This window comes from Notolepis coatsorum (assembly GCF_963971535.1).
Source record: "Notolepis coatsorum genome assembly, chromosome: 9".
Taxonomy (NCBI): domain Eukaryota; kingdom Metazoa; phylum Chordata; class Actinopteri; order Aulopiformes; family Paralepididae; genus Notolepis; species Notolepis coatsorum.
In genome coordinates this window covers 119,129,501-119,150,635 of record NC_140173.1, presented here as the reverse complement: position 1 = coordinate 119,150,635, position 21,135 = coordinate 119,129,501, and the positions used below count along the sequence as shown (strand labels likewise).

Sequence of the window (21,135 nt, the reverse complement as noted above, 5' to 3'; positions counted from 1 at the left end):
ATTTTCCTAACCAGGCAGGAGAAATTCTATATTAAATTATATTCATAAACAGAAATACATTCATGAACTGCTTCTCATCTTCAGCCGAATTCTCTTTCTATCTCTGTCTCCCTTTTCTCTGCAAATATTTCCACCATCCGTCTAAACGCCCACATCAAAAGTCTACTTTTCAAACCAATAATTGTTTGTCTGACTATAGGACCGACATCTGAGGACCTATGATTGTACGTTCACTCTCTTAAAAATAATTGAAATAAATAACAGCGTGGAAACAGGCAGCCAACTGGTAACGGCATAATACACAATATTATACAACAACGGGCAAAACAAGGCTCACACCCGTCTCCCGTTAAAACTATGAACCACAATTCAATAAAAAAAAAAAAAAAGTGCCGCATTGCTTATTTGTGTAGTCTGATTATAACGACTTCAAAACATACAGAGTCTTATAGGGAGCCTTGAAAATGAGAGAGAGGGAGAGGGGGAGCTATCCAAGAAATCAATTAGCTCAAAAATCCAGTTCAGATGTTGGAAAGAGCATGATGTCATCATGGGATAGTGATGTCTCACTCGAGTCTGGTAGATACATAAAGGAGGGGAATGGGAGAGAGGAAATCCAGCAATCCCTGACTGACAGCGGCAGCACGGCGCTCTCAATAAGCCCACTTTGCTCAGGCAAAAGTCAAGAGTGTAAAAAAAGGGGAAAGAAATCTAAGACAGGGGAGGCTTTCACTGAAATCCTACAGGGGGCCGAGGGAGAAGTGAGATCAGTAACAATGTAATGGCCAGTAATTGGTACCGAGGGATATCAGCGCCGACCAAAGACTTTACAAGGGGCCAAGCCAAACTCATCATGGCACGTTTGACACTAATCTAGGCTGAGTCTGCAGACGGTGGGAGAATGTTGAGGCGGAAATCAGATCTGTATGTCTGAGACCTAGGCTTTGATAGCTGGGCCTACTGCTGCCATGTCTAATTGACAGACAATTTAGCATTTCCCATCCACTCACTGGGACGGAGAGGGAGAGGGGGAGAGGGCGGGAGGCTGTCCTGCCTGCTGTCCTTAGCTTAGCTTGCTAAGTGCCTTAGTCATCTTACCTTCTCTTTATCAAGCCAAAATCACCTTTTTGTTGTAATCCTCCATCACCTCGACACAGCTCTCCTCCCCTCTCCTCCCCACTTATCTCCTTTCCTCCCCACCTCTCCTCTCCCCTCCCCTCCTTTCCTCTCCTCTCCTCCCCACTTATCTCTCCTCTCCTCTCCTCTCCTCTCCTCTCCTCTCCTCTCCTCTCCTCTCCTCTCCTCTCCTCTCCTCCCCTCCCTCCCCCCCAGCTCTTTTCCTACCAGCCTGGACGGTGTAGTGTATTTGCCAAGGGCTCTGAAAGCACCTACAGCTAAGTTGCTTTAGATAACAGAAGACTTGCTGCAGTGGGGACTGGGCAGCACAAATATATAAAGAACATGTCTTACATGGACCCGCTCCTCGTAAGAAGCTTACTTTGAGGAGAACACCATGATGTGGGATTATCAACCTGATCGCATGCATGTGTGTGGAATGGTCAGAATGGTGCTAAATATTGTCAAAATCATGAAACTGTGCATCCAGCTTCACTGAATGGCATCTCAGCCTTAGATATCAACACTGATGTTATTCATTATGATCTACTTGAAAGGTATCACAAATAAGATTTATTATTATTTGTTTTATTAATTAAATATCGTTTATGACATTTGTAAGGCTTGATGAGACTAAATGAAAACCAATCAATTCAAACATAATTGTAGGAAATCTTCAAAACCCACTGATATTTTACTTTCTGGATCAGGCTATTCTGCATACTCAGATACCGATGGTTCATTGGCTTGGGGTCAATTCAAAAGTAAAGTTAAATAAATTCAAAACAAAAGTTCAGTTGAGAAGAAATTGGCAAAAATGAAAAAATTAAATAAAAGATTTAGCTTGGAGGCTCCCACAAAACACAAGTGACTTTCAAAATAAAGACAAAACACAAACGTAAAAAAAACAGTGTCATCAACAAACCTGCAGAATAAAATCCCTTTAAGAAACAAAATGGCATGTTTCATTGTTATACGATATATATACAAACTTAAAACACATCAAACACCAAATCTCCAAAGCACTACCACCACACAACCGCTGGACGGATGCAGCATGCGCTAGCCACAAATCTAACAGCTCCACTGGAGCAGCACCAAAGATCCACACCACCAACCCACCAACACAACTATAGAAAATAATAATAAAAACAAAATGTGAAATAAACAATCTTAATACAATTTAAATATTAGTAAATAAATAATATATTAAATACCAACTGACAAAATGTATTGATAAGTTAATCCACTCTACAAAAACGAAATCAAATGAAATAAATACAATCACGTAAGCCACAGCTATACGCAAAAAACTATGGGATCACGATAAACGAAGCACGCCACAATCAATGACAGCACGGATCGACACACACAAACACACACACACGTACCTACACATGGTATACACGGATGGACACACAGGGCACACACACACACACACACACACCACAGACACGTAACAGCATGTGTTGGGCGGTGTAACTTACAGGCACGTAAAGTGGTTGTGCAATCATGAACAGAGACAGAGGAAAGGGGGTAGGCCCTCTGGAGGGTGTCCATGTTACTATGTACACTGCCTGACATGCACGAGCAGTCGTGCTCTGAACGGCCGCAATCAAAACAACATGCCAGTTTCATTCGTTTGTAGAGCGACATCCTGGCTACAGTCGTGTTTTGGGATGAGAGGAGAGGAGAAGCGGCAGGTTAATGGCAAACAAGGAGAAATATCCATCCAGGGGGAAGACGGGAGGTCATTTCATCATAAGTGCAAAGCCTTGGCAGCCTCCTCCCACACAGGCTTGACCCCCACCAAGAGACCAGGAGCTCCAGTAACTCTCCTCCCGGCAGAGAAATCGTCTACGGTTATAAGATCAAACATAATGTGGATTGTGCGCACGTTCTGCGACTGAATGTTCAGAATCTTTACTTTTCGTCGTTATTTCTCGTCTCTCAATTACATTTCGACACGTTTTTTTCCGAACGTAACACTATTACATTATATATTACATTGCGATATAATTTCTTGCACATGTTATAACATTGTCTCGTCTCAAGGGGTCAAGCTGTGTGCTAAGGCCATTTTTACGCCATAACAGGACAAAAGGCAAAAATATGACAGTGGGGAGGGGACGGGGGAGGGTGAGAGGGGTAGGAGAGAGAGGAGAGGGAGGGAGGGAGGCATTCAGGACAGAGAGAGAGAGAGAGAGAGAGAGAGAGAGAGAGAGAGAGAGAGAGAGAGAGAGAGAGAGAGAGAGAGAGAGAGAGAGAGAGAGAGAGAGAGAGAGAGAGAGAGAGAGAGAGAGAGAGCGAGAGAGAGAGAGAGCGTGGCCAATGCCGTCAGCAGCAAACCTCATACAGTGTTTCATACATTTGAACATTCTCTTTCCATATTATGGTGTGGATCACGTACCTGTATCCCATCATGCAGCTGTAGCAGCCCTGTCCTCTGCATCACACTAATCTACTGGCTCCAGTGGCCAGCTGGTTCACATGCTATAGGACTAAAACTGCAGTTTCACTCCTCCTCTCCCCCGGGGTGGCTTAACACATACTGGGTATATATATACTGGGTGTGCATACTACCTATATCATATACATGGCGAAACTGGGTTGAAGGGTGTATGTACTGCGTATTCGCTTAGTGCATTAAATTATGTGCATGTGTCTTTGAAAACGTATCTGCATGTGTGTGTGTGTGTGTGTGTGTGTGTGTGCACGTATGTACAGTATGTGCATGCATGAGTGTGTGTGTGTGTGTGTGTGTGTGTGTGTGTGTGAAGCTAACCCCAGGAGAGCGGTAGTGAACCCCCCCCCCCCCCCCCCCCCCCCCCCAGAGCAGCATCTGTAGATTGCTGTGACTCTGGTTAGAAACAGTCCCTGCTCCCCATTCTCTCAGTGCCAGGGTGCAAACTGACAGCACACTAATACTGTCTGGCACCCACATAGACACACTCTCTGAGGACTGCATCTTTGGGAGTTTTGACTTTCTGGAGCCACATCTGAAAATAATAGGATGCCTGAATGAAGTGAGACATTTCGGTTTCTGGCCAAGGAGGGAATGGGAAGGGCAGAGCAGAGCCCCCTGGAAGAAAGGCTTCAGGGACTGTTGTGTTTCCTTAAAAGGAGTCATGCAAAAGTGCCTTATGAGCATCTAATACGCATGCAATAAAAGGCGGCTTTGTTCTTAAGATACTAAAGGGGGTGTAGTGGCCCAGAAACAGTTGGAGGAGTCGTGAGACGTGAGCAGTGATGCTTTCATTTCATGCTGGAATCCATTAACCTCAGGGTTTTCAATCTGGGCATTCAGAACGCAGTACGTGTCATAATGTCAGGGGGGCGATGCGGGGGACACAAGACACACTGACGATGTGTTTGACTCATGACACACACACACACATAATTCTGGCCTACGGTCCTAGGGTGTCCAATTCAGGACATTCTTCTGAAAGGAAATCAACATGGCCGCCACCCTGAGTAACTGTCTGTGTGCAGGATTCATTCAGCCCGTCAACTTTCTATGATCCGTTACAGCACTGGGCCAGAAGCTATCAGGGCACCATGTTGAGTGAGAAGGATGTCTCAATTAGAGCACTGTTCTAGTGGGCCCTCGTTAAAGTATCCCTATTCAGCAAGAGTGCAATGGGAAATGTTACCTTTTGAGTCACGAGTGGAACTCGGAGACCTTCTGATACAGTGCCTGGGTAATGTCAAGTAACTACACGTAACAAAAACACCATATTTAATATCTTGTGACAATGCACACGTAGAAGAGTGCAAAAAACACAGACTTTGTGTGCAAAGACAGACTTAATTGTGTGCAGACATCCCTTACCGAACCTCCACTATACTGTCTCACGTTAACATTAAAACATCAGAGACAAACACATGTACAAAATGTATCTCTGAAGAGTTCTTTTGTGGAAATGTAACCTTAATGCTCTGAAAGACACACTGCTGTTCATTTGCATTCTTGCTGAATAGGGTCCTGGAGGACGTCAGTATTGGGTTTTTCCTCTACAGACGGGACTCTGGCACAGCACCGCCATCTAGTGGTCACCTAGTTGCTATGCCAACTAATTCTAGTGTACCACTAGTGGACGTTTTGCCTCTGAGTAGGGAGTAAAAAAAAAGGGGCCCAACAAGCATCTAGAATTGAAACGCACATGGCTGAGGCGATGACATTTCAATTCCCAGAGGGACTGATGATCTCTGGAACCTCAGCTAGGGCCGGGCGAGGACCCAGAGCTTTGGAGGCTAAAAGCACGGGAAAGGAGGGTGGGGGGCGGGCGGGCGGGGGACCAGATTGTTTTGATTGTGTTTTGGCGACCTAGCTCGTTAAAGTAAAGAATTTAAAAAACCTCCCACAAGAACACTTTCCGCTCTCTGAGAATATGGTAGCGTGCAAAATTGCCTCTGACAGAGAGAAGATCAATCCAGATCTCAACAGTTACTTCTTTCTCTCTCTCTCTCCCGTCGCCCCGGCTCTTTTGTCAGACGACTGGCATTACGAGTATCGATCCCAGCGCCGTTGTCGTTCAAACGGGGAGTCGGCGCTAACGACACAAGACTCGGCTCGGGTTTCGAATACAGAGAGAATATCAATCGAGTTTGACAGTCAAATTGTGAGGGAGGGAAAAGCCGCTGAGTTCACGCATTCCTCGTTCCCGATTAAGTCACACTCTACTTTCTTTGTCTTTTCCAGCTAGTCTAGAGCATCATCTGACTACATCGTCGAGGGGGGTGGGGGAGGGGGGTGTGGGTGGGGGCTGGACTCCGGTGTGAGTTTGGTTTCTGCCGTATTGATTTGGGTCTGGTCTGAGAACAGCGTAGAGATGAGAGGCGAAGGAAGAAATGCAGAAGCTCCACTGACCACTGGTACATGCAATACAGATACAGTGTTCTACTGTCTGAAGTGGGGAGAGGAAAAAACTAAAACAAGGAAAAACACTCGCACTGCACTCTGGGTAACAGGGAACCCGTTCCTTTTTTACTCACAATAAATCACTACCAGTGAGCGGTTAAAATAAAGTGGCGTTTTCCAACGGCAGCAGGGGGAGGAAATACATCAAGAAGTATGTCAATGGTTATAAAGGAACATGGGGGAAAACAACAAAAGAGAAGAGAACAGAATAGCACAGAACAGGACAAAACTTCCGCTGCAGTAATGGAACTGTCATTCTCCCTCTAAATGCAACTCTTGTGTTGACAACAACAACAAAAAACTGTAATGAGATAAAACATAAGAAGCATGCCTGATGACGGGGCAATAAGAAAAAAAATAAAGAAAAAAAAACACCAAAGAATTGTAAAACAAGTTATTTTGGGTGAAACTACAGTCTGAAAGGGCCTGCGATGCTAACCGGCTGGCAGAGGAGAGCGTGTCTGAATAATTGAGGTGACATGGACACAGAAGGGAGGAGAGGGTGAGGATCCATTTTGAAGCCAGAGTTTTGTTTGCTATGTATGGGGATGCTCGCTGTAATTGCCTGTGACCTTTTCTGGATATTATGGGAAATTCAACTGAATTATTTAACCGGTGGCTAACGTGTCCTGACAAGTGACTATTGTATTTAGGTCAGGTAATAGTCAAAGAACTGCTCCTGCATTAAAAAGCCCAATCTGTGATCCAAGTGTAAACAAATGGAGGAGCCCCCACCACCAAAGAAAATACAAATGGAGACATGTTTTCATGCTCTAGTGGGCTTTTGATACAAGGACAACAGGCAAATATGATTTTTAAGTTGTATTTGCTGTATTTTGCAGAGTTTGTTTACAAGGTTCAGTTCCATAATGTTCCATCTACCTTGAGACAAATTCTTCAAGAATGTGAATTTGCCTCACATTCATGGTCAGAAAACATCAGATTGAGCGTTTAATATTCATAAACATTCATAAAAAAAATGCTTATATTTATAGTCCAAATGTGCTTAATTAATTGATTAAGTATGTAAGTAAGTAATATTTACTGCATGACTTCTTGACCTCTGTATTGTACATTTGGGTAATATTCAATTAAAGTCATGGTGTATACAATTTAGTGACAAATACATCCAATGCTGGTACATGAAGTCAATATCAGTCAAAGTCAATATTATGTGTGGTTTAGTGACTCCCGCTATTGGCTGTTTTAAATTTTCCAAGTTTTATTATTCACATCCCATTGACTGTCCATCTTTTTTTCTTCTCTCATGAATAACGTTTCCATTTCTGTAGTCTTTCACAACTTTTACTACCATCATAATATCTTAAGTATAGATGAAAATGAAAAGTATACTTGAAAATAAGGTAGTTATGAAATAAATAAATAAAACAATACAAATTATAAATAAAACAATCATAATAAAACAAATAAAAATACAAGCTAAATTGACTTCACTTCTAGTTGACTGGGAAAACAAAATCACATACGGATTGTTGATCTTACCACAATGAATCTTATGAAAGTTCAAAGGGGGCCCATATTAAAACACAGTAAACATTCTGTTTTCAGAGGGCATAATGGCAACAAGGGTACATGAATATATATGAATGCACTGTCCTACAGAAGAACGCAATGAGAGGTTTAACATTACATCCTAACAGAACCTAAAGCATAGAGACAGACATAGAGAGGGCAGGTGTCGGGAGGTGGGAGGGGGGGAAGGAGGGGTGTGGTTGGGGGTGGGGATAGGGGAGCGTTGTGATACTCACGTCTTTTGCAGCCACATTTTTTGATCCGTTTGGGGTCTGTGATGTCATCATGACAAGCTTTGCAGTAGAAAAATGCTCTGAAGGAGAAACAGCATATATATTTAAAACGGTAGCTGTGGTCACACGGACAACATTTCCTCAACACGATTGAAACCATTCAACTTGGACATTTCAAAACTGACCCGTTTACATTGACTACCGGTAAGTAAGTTGAACTGTGTTTCCATGACCCAGAGGCTAGCGTGTGATCAGAATATTACATGTTTACATGGCCCAGAGGCTAGCGTGTGATCAGAATATTACATGTTTCCATGGCCCAGAGGCTAGCGTGTGATCAGAATATTACATGTTTACATGGCCCAGAGGCTAGCGTGTGATCAGAATATTACATGTTTACATGGCCCAGAGGCTAGCGTGTGATCAGAATATTACATGTTTACATGGCCCAGAGGCTAGCGTGTGATCAGAATATTACATGTTTCCATGGCCCAGAGGCTAGCGTGTGATCAGAATATTACATGTTTACATGGCCCAGAGGCTAGCGTGTGGTCAGAATATTACATGTTTACATGGCCCAGAGGCTAGCGTGTGGTCAGAATATTACATGTTTACATGGCCCAGAGGCTAGCGTGTGATCAGAATATTACATGTTTACATGGCCCAGAGGCTAGCGTGTGGTCAGAATATTACATGTTTACATGGCCCAGAGGCTAGCGTGTGGTCAGAATATTACATGTTTACATGGCCCAGAGGCTAGCGTGTGGTCAGAATATTACATGTTTACATGGCCCAGAGGCTAGCGTGTGGTCAGAATATTACATGTTTACATGGCCCAGAGGCAGTAGAAAAATAAGGTAGTTATGAAATAAATAATCAGAATATTACATGCCCAGAAAGACCCTGCCTTCACCACCTATTCTGATGCTGATTAAAAAAGAAGCACAGAAACTCAAATACTGTGCCCGGCATGTTCATTTTAATAGTTCTGAAACAACTTGTTGTTTCAAGCCTTTCAACCTTGCTCATCCGGCCATAATGGAAAGCTACGCTAGACAAGGACCTGCAACTTTTGACCATCGTCCGTGTATTAATGTCCAAGTCAGAGGGAAAACACTAAATGGTCAAAACAGGTTACATGTTATTTGGATAATGTGATAGAAGAACAAGTTGGCCATTCACTACACGGACTGACCATCAAGGCATTCAACTATCCTGTTTGCTAATGCTAAGCTTAGCTCCAATAAAGACAGCCACCAAAAAGTGTTGTTTAAAAACGTCCCCCGGAAACTCCTTAACATCGTTTAACGACATCAAAGAGATGTTAGAAGTTATGGGGCAAACATGAAATAACACAGAAATAATATATTTATCCCAACCAGAGAGAAACTATCGGATTAAGCATTTACATGGTTATTAGGCACTAATATCTTTCCTATTGACTCGATTATCAAAAGTTTACACCACCCCTCTCAGCCTGATTGAAATGTCCTTCCGATCGAGGTGGTTACATGAGGCTTTTTTATTCTGATCGGGCTATAATTCTGATTACTAGTGGAATATTAGGGTCCATGTAAATACAGCTATTGGAATCCATTCAGCCACTTCCCCTCAGAGCTCTCACTGACTGAACCCCCTCATTGAAGGAAGCCATTCCTTTGGAGGTGTTACTACATGTGTTTCCAGGGCGACAGGGTTATACCTCTTTACTTCTTTGGCATCACTGGCGATAAAGAATCCCAGAGTTCCCTCCTGCATCTTGACATGGTTCCCCGGGTTGATGAGGATGCTGGGTAATGGGAGAGATAAGACACGCCGAGCTCGTTAACCTCTGGACGAGCGGACGGCACACACTCGCACTGTGCTAATCAAGAGGAATGGTACACACACACCGGGTCTAGACCGGGTTATTCTGATTGTTTGGATCATTTGAATCAAATGATTTCTCCTTCAGTTTTGGGATACTGGATAGGAATGATGTTTTGTGTTGCATGAAGCTACTGTGATAAAAAAAAACACCTGCTTCCCTCCGACTTTGGGCAACTTTCTTATGTTACTCACACGGATGGACAAAATACAGAACAGCATGGTTGGTTGGTACATTTTTATTATTTTCTAAACAGAATGATATCTGATCTGTCTGGGACTGGGTGTGAGAGTGGGCAGGAGGAGGGGAGAAATAATAAAAAATGCGGTCATGGAGTGGTTTCAATCTCAGCACTCAGATACAATCATCTACGATTGACCACTAAGACATGGCTGCAGTGTATAATGTTGTTACCTGGGTTAGTAGTTGACAGTGAAATGCAAGGGAATGAACCGCCCTTGACCCACTGTACTGGCTGCCTGCGTGCAGGAATTACATGATGCTACACACTGTGATTTCAAGTGCTCTAGCAAGGGAGTCATGGTGGCACTTACTTTTGAAACAGCACTGTGCAATATTTCACCTACTGTAGACTTCAGTATATTTTTACTGTATTTATTTACTGTATATTTTATTCCATTTGTATTCTATTCTATTCTTATATTTTATTCAATTTTTATTCTATTCTTATTCTTAGGCAATTTGATATTTTTTTTTTTTACTTTATTTTTTAGCGTTTATCGCTTTTCTGGTCAAGCATGACCGACAGAAACAGGTTGAAACGGGATGAAGAGCAGGGGAAGACACTCTGAGAAAATACGGCGGGTCCGGGAATCGAACTCGTGTACCCCAGATCCGTGACGAGCACGGTTTTCCCCGACGCAGAAATAGCGCGGAGATATGCGGTGAGCTACGGGAGCTCCCCCTGGTTTTGTTATTCTTATTCGTGACTAGCCCCTTTCGTGACTGCGAGCGAGCCTGGGTCTCAAATGCCTGGTGCGCATGCGCGGTGACACCAATGGCGGAAATAGACGGCTCGCTCTGTAAGTACCACTCGTTTTGTAACAATGATTTAAACTGTTTATTAGCAACTCCGAGCTTCCAGACCCCACTGTAAAGCTGTGTTAAACCCATATTGTACGCTGGGTATCTTTGAAATTCATATATGATATATTTTTGACCCTCCGCGAGCCCCGTGATCACGCTTGGTACCTTAAGTTGAAAATGGTCGCAGTCTAGGTGAGAGTGACTGCGGTAGAGACCCAGGCTCGCTCGCAGTCACGAAAGGGGCTAATTCGTGACCTGTTCTGTCTACATGTTTAATGTTGAGCGATTTGCAGTGTCAAATTTCCCTCGGGATAATAAAAGTATTTCTATTCTATTCTATTATATAGTACATGATTAAGTGCCCTTCGATTTGTGGAGACATTACTATTATCACATGATTGTATGTGTTTGAAAAGAACAGCTGTGTCCAGCAGGCACATTACAATGTTGTATTAAATTAACTAAAGTTACATATTTCAAACAATAATACAATTTTATAAATAAATAAAAGAAAATGCTGAACAAATGCAGCCGCAGATAAAGAAAAAGATTAATGAGTTCATATGTGACCTCTCTATCAAATAATTTTTAGAAATCTTCTATGGATTGGCTGTATCATTCCCCCTTAATTAGACTGAGACATATAAATAAGAAAACATACACGCACGCACACACACACACACACACACACCCTGGTCATTAACCCTTTCCCTACCACACTACAGAAGGTTAACCCTTTACTATCACACTAGTGTGATAGTAAAGGGTTAACCTTCTGTAGTGTGGTAGTGAAAGGGTTAACCCATTGTCCTGTGGCAGTGAAAGGGTTAACCTTCCGTATTGTCACAGTGAAAGGGTTAACCATTTGGTAGTGCGGTAGTGAAAGGGTTAATGGTTACCTGTGGGCAACAAGCATCAATGATGTGAGTGTTAACTGAAAAACAGAGACATTGAACCCCCCCCCCCCCCCCCCCCCCCCCACCCCCAGCAACGGAGCCCAGATGAAAGAGAATGAAAACGTACAGTATCCTACTCCTCACACTGGCATGTGGGGGGGACTAAGCTTTGACCTCTTGTGTGGTAAGTCTGTCCTCCTACAGCTTTCCTCCATCTAAGTCTGTCCTCCTACAGCTGTCCTCCATCTAAATCTGTCCTCCTACAGCTGTCCTCCATCTAAATCTGTCCTGCATCTAAATCTGTCCTCCTTCTAAGTCTGTCCTCCTACAGCTGTCCTGCATCTAAATCTGTCCTCCTACAGCTGTCCTGCATCTAAATCTGTCCTCCTTCTAAGTCTGTCCTCCTACAGCTGTCCTGCATCTAAATCTGTCCTCCTTCTAAGTCTGTCCTCCTATCCGTCTAAGTCTGTCCTCCTATCTGTCTAAGTCTGTCCTACAGCTGTCCTCCTTTTAAATCTCTCCTCCTACAGCTGTCCTCCTTTTAAGTCTGTCCTCCTACAGCTGTCCTCCTTCTAAGTCTGTCCTCCTACTGCTGTCCTTCTAAGTCTGTCCTCCTACAGCTGTCCTCCGTCTCATTATGTCCTCCTACTGCTGTCCTCTGTCTAAGTCTGTCCTCATAGAGTTGACTGTATACTGTAGGCGTACAGGTACCTTAATAACAAACCTCTCTCAATAAATAGTGTAGCCTAGTACAGTATATGCCTTTCTGGCTACTTACCTACTTGATATTTTGCAACTAAATCAGCTTCTGTTGATGATCGTCTTGAAATAATGTGTACAGAACATTATGTGTTGATGGGCTGAAGGTATGTAATGAAAGTAACGGAACACATACCATATCTTTCCTCTGGGCTCAAAAAAGGTTATGTTGTTGTAAATAAATAAATTATTAAAGGGAGCAATTGAATCCATATCTGGCTCTGGTGAAATTGTGCCAACAATGCACCAATAATAAATATTTTTTCACTCTTCAAAATAAAGTGACTTTCACTCAGATTGAATGGCCCCCATAGTCGAAATCAGGCATTACTATACAGTATACCTGGGCCCTGTTTCATGTACGTGGTTCAACTAAGTCGATCAACATGTCCATTATCCAGCTTCAGTTAACCCGATGTTCAAAGCCGGGATTTTCCTGTTTCACAAAGGAGGATTCAGTCTCGTTAACTCAAGCCAGACTTGAGAGTCAGGCTCAAGTCAGGCTAGATGCGCGCTCCCGTTTTAGGTGGAAAGCCAGCACGTATCGATGGCAGAGACCCTGATTCTCAACGGCATTGATTGATTAATTGATTTAAGACTTTATTGCAATAGGCTCAATCGCCTCGCCGACAAGTTAAATGCGTTATCTATAGGCTAATTCTAAGTCCCTCATTACCTCAATCAATCAGATTATATTTCTTTAAACTTGCCTGCTGGATTGAATAATCAAATGAGATCTTGCTAGCGAAAATAACTAGTTAACTGTTATACAGAATTACGAGACGGCTTTCTTGCCCATTGATTGATGTATAGTCAATATTTAACTTATCTCCAATGTGGTCCAACGGGTTGTTCTTTTGACTTCCACACGGACGACCGGGGTTCAAGACCGGGGTCCTTCTTTTTGCAATATAGGAATAATTCAATTTGGTGCACGTTGAGAGCTATATAAAGAATGACATCCTCAATGCATGTAGATTTATAATATTTTAACTTAAAACCAGGCTACTTTGGCGTATAATCATTAATATTATATTCAAAAAAATCATATTGGAAACACGGGGATTTGAACCCCGGTCGGTGGATTGGGAAGCTTGAGCACTACCGCTGGGCCACTGGGCCAGATGGGATAAATTCATTGTTTATACATTAATGAACGAGAGACCCGTGTTTAGAATATCCTTTGTTTTGAATGAAGTTTATCTCTTTATCCTCATTCATTAATGTGACGTCAACGGCTCATTCAATTCCTCAAATCCGTCAAACAGCGCATCTCATCAGACATCTTAATCCCAGTTACAATTAAAATAACCACATCATGTGTACATCGCACGAGCGAGCGCCACCGTCGCCACGGTATATATAACGTGCATTATTTAGGACAAAGTGAATTTAATATCAGCATTTTGGGTCTATTTTACATTTCAAAAGCCCCCTCTGGAAGAATGGAGCACAAAAACGTAATTCAGAATGGTATAATGCAGATCGTAGACTGTGGGAATAGTTTCAGGAAACGGGCTGTCACTTCTTTGCGGGGGCGTGGCGATAGTTCAGGCTAACTTGAACTTGAACTCTGCTTTCGACCAGGCTCAAACTTTTGGATATGTTGTCATGGTGATTTGGAAAATCCAGGTACATGAAATCGGAAAGTCAGGCTAACCCAGTTATCCAGCTAAAGTTATCCGGCTAACTCGGTTATCCCGGTACATGGAACGGGGCCCTGGCATGCTTCTTCTTGCAGACGAAACAAAGAAACTGACCAAACCAAGACAAACTGACAAACATTGCTGCCCAAATCTGAGATTTTGCAGGTGTATGTGTTCCAGATTGACTTGGACAGAGCAAGACGTTGTTTCAATCAGCTTCAATCAGGCGTGACTTGTGAACAGAAGACTGAGAGACAGCATCAAAACCTCATATTGTGAGCAACAAGGCAAGCATCAAACACTTGGAGCCAGTGTCATAGCATGCAGTCACCAAACAGCATGACGAGGACACTAGTCAGACAGAAGGGCACAGGGGGCACAGCCACGGCAGCACAGGGGCAGAGACAGGGGGCCGTAGAGAGTGGGGGACGTAGATGCAGACGGTTGCAGTAACTTCTGTGCAGTTGGATTGTTTCTCAAACACCAAACTGACAGGAAGTGACCTCACTTGGGAACATCTACTCGAGAGACACATGAGCATGGGGGGTACATGGTGGCTCAGACACACAAACTCTCTTCTCTTCAAAATTAAATACACATAAATGTGTGTGAGCACACATTCACATAAACACACGTGGACGCACATGAGTGAATGCGCGCGCACACACACAATCACACACACACACACACACACACACACACACACACTTGCACTCTCACAGATAACAAACACGGCACTGAGGAAAACATGTGAGGGTGATGGAATGCAAGAATGAAATGTGCAGCATAATGTAGCCAATGATTATTACATTTCATCTTGGATAAACTCAAAGCTATCCAAAGCAAGCAGTCCCATGTCTTTCCTCAGAATGTGACATGGTGACATAAATTGACAAAGTGCTGTTGGAGCAAATCATCAAAGCATGACCCAATGGCATGCTATTGATCAGATCAGATCAACCGCCTACAGCAGATAATCAATTTAATTCCAGATCGTAACCAAAATGGGCCAAAAAACAGATTATCAATATTCATCGTTATCCCATATAAGGTCCAATATGTATGTAAACGATCTCCCAACTAATTTACATGAAACGACAAGAGCCGTGACTGAAGTACTGTTGTGATGACATAAGAAACAGCAGGTAGGAAAGGAATTAGCTTGGCCAGAGCTGACACAGGAGAACAACTGAGGAACACTGAAAAAAACAACTAAACGTGAGAGAAATAAATTAAGCAAAATAACTCAGGAAGAGGACAAAAGTGTAAAAAAAGAGGAGGTAGATATGGCGAGGGTGAGAGGCCTCGGTACACCGATGACAGCAGAGACACAGAAACGTCAACAAAGACATCCAATTGAACTATCCTCTCTCTGCCTGCAAAGAAGTTAGTGCATTATAGAGTAGGCACAAGGGACACCATGGAAATAGTTAAGAGAAAAAAGAAGCCTGTTTTGTGATATGGTTTGGGGAAATATCCTTGGGGGGAAACTCCCAAAGTCAGAGGCGTTAAAGTGCTGGAGATAGGGTGGAACTTTGTAAGATAAGGTAGAGAGGGCATACCGCTTTCGGCTTCTGCAAACAACAAGAAAACATCTCAAATCAAACAGTTGTCATGAGCATAAAAAAAAATTGAAATGAAAAAATTACAAGTATCAAGTATCATTGAAGGTTTTATTTCTTCTGCCTTTATCATACAGTAGCTAATAGCTATACAAGTCGAGGCAATGTGTTTGTTGCAGTAAATTACAATCCTCCAATCACGACCGTTGCTTTCCTCAAGCGACAGTTGTGATTGGAGGATCAAAAAAAGAAGGCGATACTTGCACTTGCAAAGTGGCTTATAGTAATGTGTTGAACTGACTGCGGTCAGTTTTTTGGCAAGGGGCGTGATTAAATAAAATGGCACTGAGAATGGTGGCACCACATTTTCTAGATAGAGAGGTACAGTATGAGCAAACCAATGGCTCAGTGTAGGCTGTGTACCATGTGCCAACGACAGCAAGGAACAAAATCCACAATCAAAAAACAAAGCAACAGAAGTGTAAAATAGTAGTTCAAAAACAGCTCAAAATATATACTTCACTTTGAAATAAAGATGTAAAAAAAATCGAACTTGCAACTCAACCAGCTAGGAATTGATTTTAAGACTCTTGTGCAAAATGTCTAATGGTTTAAATGCATGATTGCAAGTTGAAATAGCATAATCTCAATGAGAGACATTGTACAACAATAATCTTGAGTGACCTGTGCATGTATTAATTTAAGTTCAATAACCATCTCTGAGTAGATATTATTTAACTTTAACTGAAACGTGTCAGTGTACAAACACATTTGAGACAGATGAGAGGGATGGGGTGGGTGGGATTTGGCAAATTGGAGTTATTGGGGAAAATAGTACTTTTGTACATGTTGTTAATGTTAATAAACTGAAGCTTGTGTTAGTGGTTACTGGTTATCATAGAGATTGGACAGGAACACAGTAGATTATATATGAAGAAACACTTTACGCAAAGTTCAAGTTTGTCGGACACACAATACACAAAGTTCAAACGCACGTATCGCCAGTGGCTACGTGTGAAGCTATAACCTAAATAGAATTTCTCAAAATCTATTTGTACTACGTTGTTACAATGTAGTTATAAAGTCATGCTATCTGGTATTGTGTGTCTAACAACAGTTATACAACAGTTTCTATGCATAACTGATTTCATATGGTTTCTTATGATAACGCTGAGATATCACGTTTTTGATGAAGAGCTAATTCTGCTCTGTGGGCCTATAGCATTGCTAAGTAAACTCCCAGCCGTGTGATATTATAAAAAATAACACACGGCTCTGGAACGATCAGATTTGCTCGATCAGAACCAACTGTTGTATAATAATGTTATATCAAGTTCTACGTGTGAGGTTACCGGGGTGACGACCAAAACACAAACCTGCTCTCTCTCTGCTCAGACTTGTACTCGATGGCAATAAGCAGCAATTTCAGCTTCACATAGCACAGCCTGTAAAAACGTGCATGCACGCACGCACGCACACACACACACACACACACACACACACACACATTAGGGGGAAAACATACAGCAGATTACAGTATATAATATATTGCTACCTCTAAGGTCTATTCAGCATTTCCTTTCCATACCTCTTCCTTGGTTTAGTATTGTTAGCCCCCTCGCAGGCGCTGAGGGCCGCTGATTTGGGGATACTTACTCACAGATTGTGGGGAAGGTGAGGCCCACAAAGGCATTGGACAAATACTCCGTGTACATCTCGTTAGCTACTCCTTCCAGATAGTACTTCTGCCATGTGTCCTCCTCAATCTGATGGGACAGAAGCAGACCACAGACATGTAAGACCACAAACAACACTGCAAAAGAATCACCCTCCTAACAAGTTATTTAAACATGTGTTGACGCTTCAAATAATACTTTTCATAAAACAAATGCAAGACATCTGCCAATGTTGTGAGATAATTTCACTTTTTTGCGAAAAAGAAAAAATGTAAACGTAAAAAAAAATCTAAATAAAAAGACATGACAAGGCAGATCACTCCTCTTGTTTCGAAATAGTGCCACTTGTTATGAGAAAATTCAACAGACAAAAAACTGTGGAAACGCAATTTTTCACTTGTTTCAAGAAAGCATTTCCTTTTTTTTTGTGGCGTAAGCTTTTTCACAGCAAAAAAATATAACTAGTTCACTCCCTTTTCTTTATATCTATTAACCTCATACAGTACATGAATACTACGTGGTATCTATTGATCTGAAGACATAAACACCACTAATGCAGCAGCAGTGGTTCACTCCCTTGCGGCGGCGTTCGGAGCGGTCGAACAATGTGGCCGGCAGATGTTCCGGCAGCGCCGCGGCAGCCGGGTCATTATAAACTGATCCATCATCTTTATGACACGAGAACAGCCCTTTGATATAGGCGAGCACCTCCTTGTGAGTGTTGAGTCCCGTATACAGGGAACAGATTCCATATGAGATGCCAGACAGGATGATGACGTGCCAGTCTCACTGAAAACAATCATTCTCTCCTGACTGAGATGTCAAAAGTTCTCATGGAATTTATTGTCTTTGATGAAACTATTCCACCCCGAGTAACAGGCCTACTGAATGGAAGCCAGTGGTTCCATGTATCCCCCTTCGTAAACCTTGCATACTCTTGAGTACGAGTACGACTGAGAAATAGCCACAGAGGTGTTCAAACATAGTGTGTCTGATGATGACATCTCACACCAACCAACCAACCAACCAAGGCCACAGCTCATTGGTCACACTTGTCCAATCACCAGACTACAATCACACGGGCCAAGATGTCTGTGATTGAATATTGTGTATAAATGATCTTATTTACAGAAACATACTGATAGTACAAGCAATCATCTGTGTAAGATTCCCGAAGGAAGATAATCATGCTACTGGTAGTTTGCTGGTAATTTCAATTTGACCATGGTACCAGCCATTGTATAAATAATTTACCATTATACCATGGCCTGCCTGAATACTTGATTCTGATTGGCTGGATCAGTAGGCCTATTGGTTAATTTCAGATATACTGCACGGCTGGAACCTCATCACAGTTGGTGTGCTTGTACACTGGCAACCACGACCCTCTCGCATCAACTGTTCTAGCTAGCTACCTAACATTAGCCCGACAGCTGATATGATGACTCTGTATCAAGTGTTGTGAACTTTCACTGCTATGATGTGATTTATGTGATGTGATTGAGCTACATGTAGCAAAGCACTCTGGTGTTTGGGGAGGCAGTATTTATTTAGTTTGACAGAATCACTAAGTGTTTCACCAAACCAACATTAGCAGCATGCCACTTGGCTAAATAATACCAACCCTTGCAAAACTAAAGCACATAGCTCATTTGCATATTTTTTGGTGAAAAAAGTTTTTGATTTGGGGACAATGAGATGTCTGGCTAGCAAGCCAGCTTTTTGTCCATCATACTGTCAGATCATATTCACTGTTTGTCAACCATAGGCAAAGTTATTGACAGAAAAGCTAGCATAAAGTTAGCTTTCTGGTTCATTGTCACTGGCACTAATCACGTGACAGGTGGTTGCCAAGCAGTTGCTAAGGCAGCGCAGAGGGACTACAATGAAAGTCAGCAGTGAGCAAAGCATAAATAACATATTTCTATATATTTCAATATAGAAAAGATGAGTAGCCTAAATGGCACATATTTCTTGTAGCATTAAATGCAGTCACTGTCCAGCTTACTTGTTGAGGAAGTCCATAGTATAGATTGGCAGTCTGAAAGAGAATCCCAGGCACTCTGATTGTAAATAAAAAATCTTTTATTGAAGCATGGATAAATCTGACCAACGCGTTTCGACTCCTAACGAGTCTTCATCATGGTGTCAACATTATTACCATTATAGTATTTTTTTTGTTTGTTGACCCAGTGCATCACTCCCTATTTTTTCTTCACATATTTCTTTGTCTTTGGTAAGTGGGCATAGGTCTAAGCGGGATAATACCCCCCGAGGTATGCGGTATATTTGGTTAACGTTAACTACACCTCCAGTCCAAGTGTAATATCCCTTACTTAAGCCACGATACCTACGCTATTTTCATCATTATACCATGATATGTATTTCTAGGGGTTCCTACTTTACTTGTGAGAGAGGTCATGCAAATGTTTTTGCGTATAGGTATTACCTCAATGAAGGACCTCATGGAGAAGAGGTTGGCCAGCATGGTGGACAGTCCCTGGGCCAGACAGCTCTGGGCGATGAAGCCTGCCTTCAGCTCCGCCAGGCAGATAGCGTCATCACCTTCCCTCCAGTTCCAGCTCGGAATGTTCAACAGATGGGCCTACGAGGGACGTACACGGAAGAGGTCACGAGATTATGTTGTATCCTGTCACGCGTGTGTCACGTTGTGTGATTTGTCCGAATGTGGCTTTTTGATAGGCTTTCCACGCGAAATCAAGCCACTCTGGGATGCAAGAGAAATCAGACAGTAAAGTGCAAGGTTTCATCATCTAAAAGTACAGAAATCAGACAGTAAAGTGCAGGGTTTCATCATCTAAAATTACAGAAATCAGACAGTAAAGTGCAGGGTTTCATCATCTAAAATTACAGAAATCAGACAGTAAAGTGCAGGATTTACTTCATCTAAAAGTACAAACATCTCAGTGCGTTATCGGTTTATAGGTGATAGTTGTTTAGAGATTAACTTTAAAGGGGACATGTTGTTTATGTTTCCAATAACTTTATACGACTGCATCTGTGGAACATGTTTGTTATATTTTTATTTGTATTAAAATATTTTTTTTCTAATACCTCTTAGCAAGCGGGGGCCCACATGTGGGCCCTCTTATGGACGATTTGCCCACCGGCACTTTGGCGACCACTAGTGGCTCGGGTGTGCATATTTCTTAATACAATATATATATATATAGAATTAAAGCCCCATTTGTTGCCTGTCGATAGCCCTTTCAGGTGACAAAATCCGTTCAGCGGTTCTCGAGTACACGGAAGTACACGCAAAGTACACGGTATTGCGCAAATACTACTCCCGACTCTTGGGGCTCTAGTTCCCTCAATCATTTGGCGATCTCGAAAATTATTGGACAGGGTTGTAGCCAATGAGTGTGGCTTTCCAATGTTACCCCACCTGGGGATGTACGAATCAGGGATCTAGGTGAGAAGTCACGAGCGAAAACAGGAAGAGAAAAACCGCAGAATTAATTGAAGTCTATGAGAAAACTGAGCTTTTCTTTTGTACACAGTTTACCAAAATCACTCCTAATAACTCATTTCTGAACGGATCTTTATGACATTTGGACATGTACTACATACGGCTTCAGGCTATGGATCTTGGATTTTAAGCCATACGAATGTCTGGGTAAATACTACTACTTCTGGACTACTAACTACTACAGAAAAACGTGAGTAACAAGTTTTTCTACAACTCAAGTTCAGACATATGTTACTCTATTTCATTAGCACTAAAGGTGAGTTCAGGTGTATCAGAAACTTCAGAATGTCATCTTTCAAAAAGAGACCAGGCTCATGCATGTGGTATAAGTATAAAGTATAGTATTTTGGTTTGCAAAAAAAGTATGCAGTCCTCAAAAACAAAAA

The 21,135-nt window shown here is 42.2% G+C and overlaps 1 protein-coding gene across 1 annotated transcript in view; it reads right to left on the bottom strand.

Moving 5' to 3' along the window:
* LOC311234938 (calcium-activated potassium channel subunit alpha-1a-like) overlaps positions 1-21,135 on the bottom strand; it is a gene marked incomplete at both ends in the record, with an annotated part of 336,543 nt that overhangs the window by 6,722 nt on the left and 308,686 nt on the right. Inside the window, 5 exons of the mRNA XM_084322217.1 lie at positions 7,807-7,883; positions 9,506-9,592; positions 16,933-17,025; positions 17,237-17,346; positions 19,706-19,861. Coding sequence (XP_084178343.1) covers positions 7,807-7,883; positions 9,506-9,592; positions 16,933-17,025; positions 17,237-17,346; positions 19,706-19,861 — 523 coding nt within the window. The remainder of the gene's footprint in view (positions 1-7,806; positions 7,884-9,505; positions 9,593-16,932; positions 17,026-17,236; positions 17,347-19,705; positions 19,862-21,135) is intronic.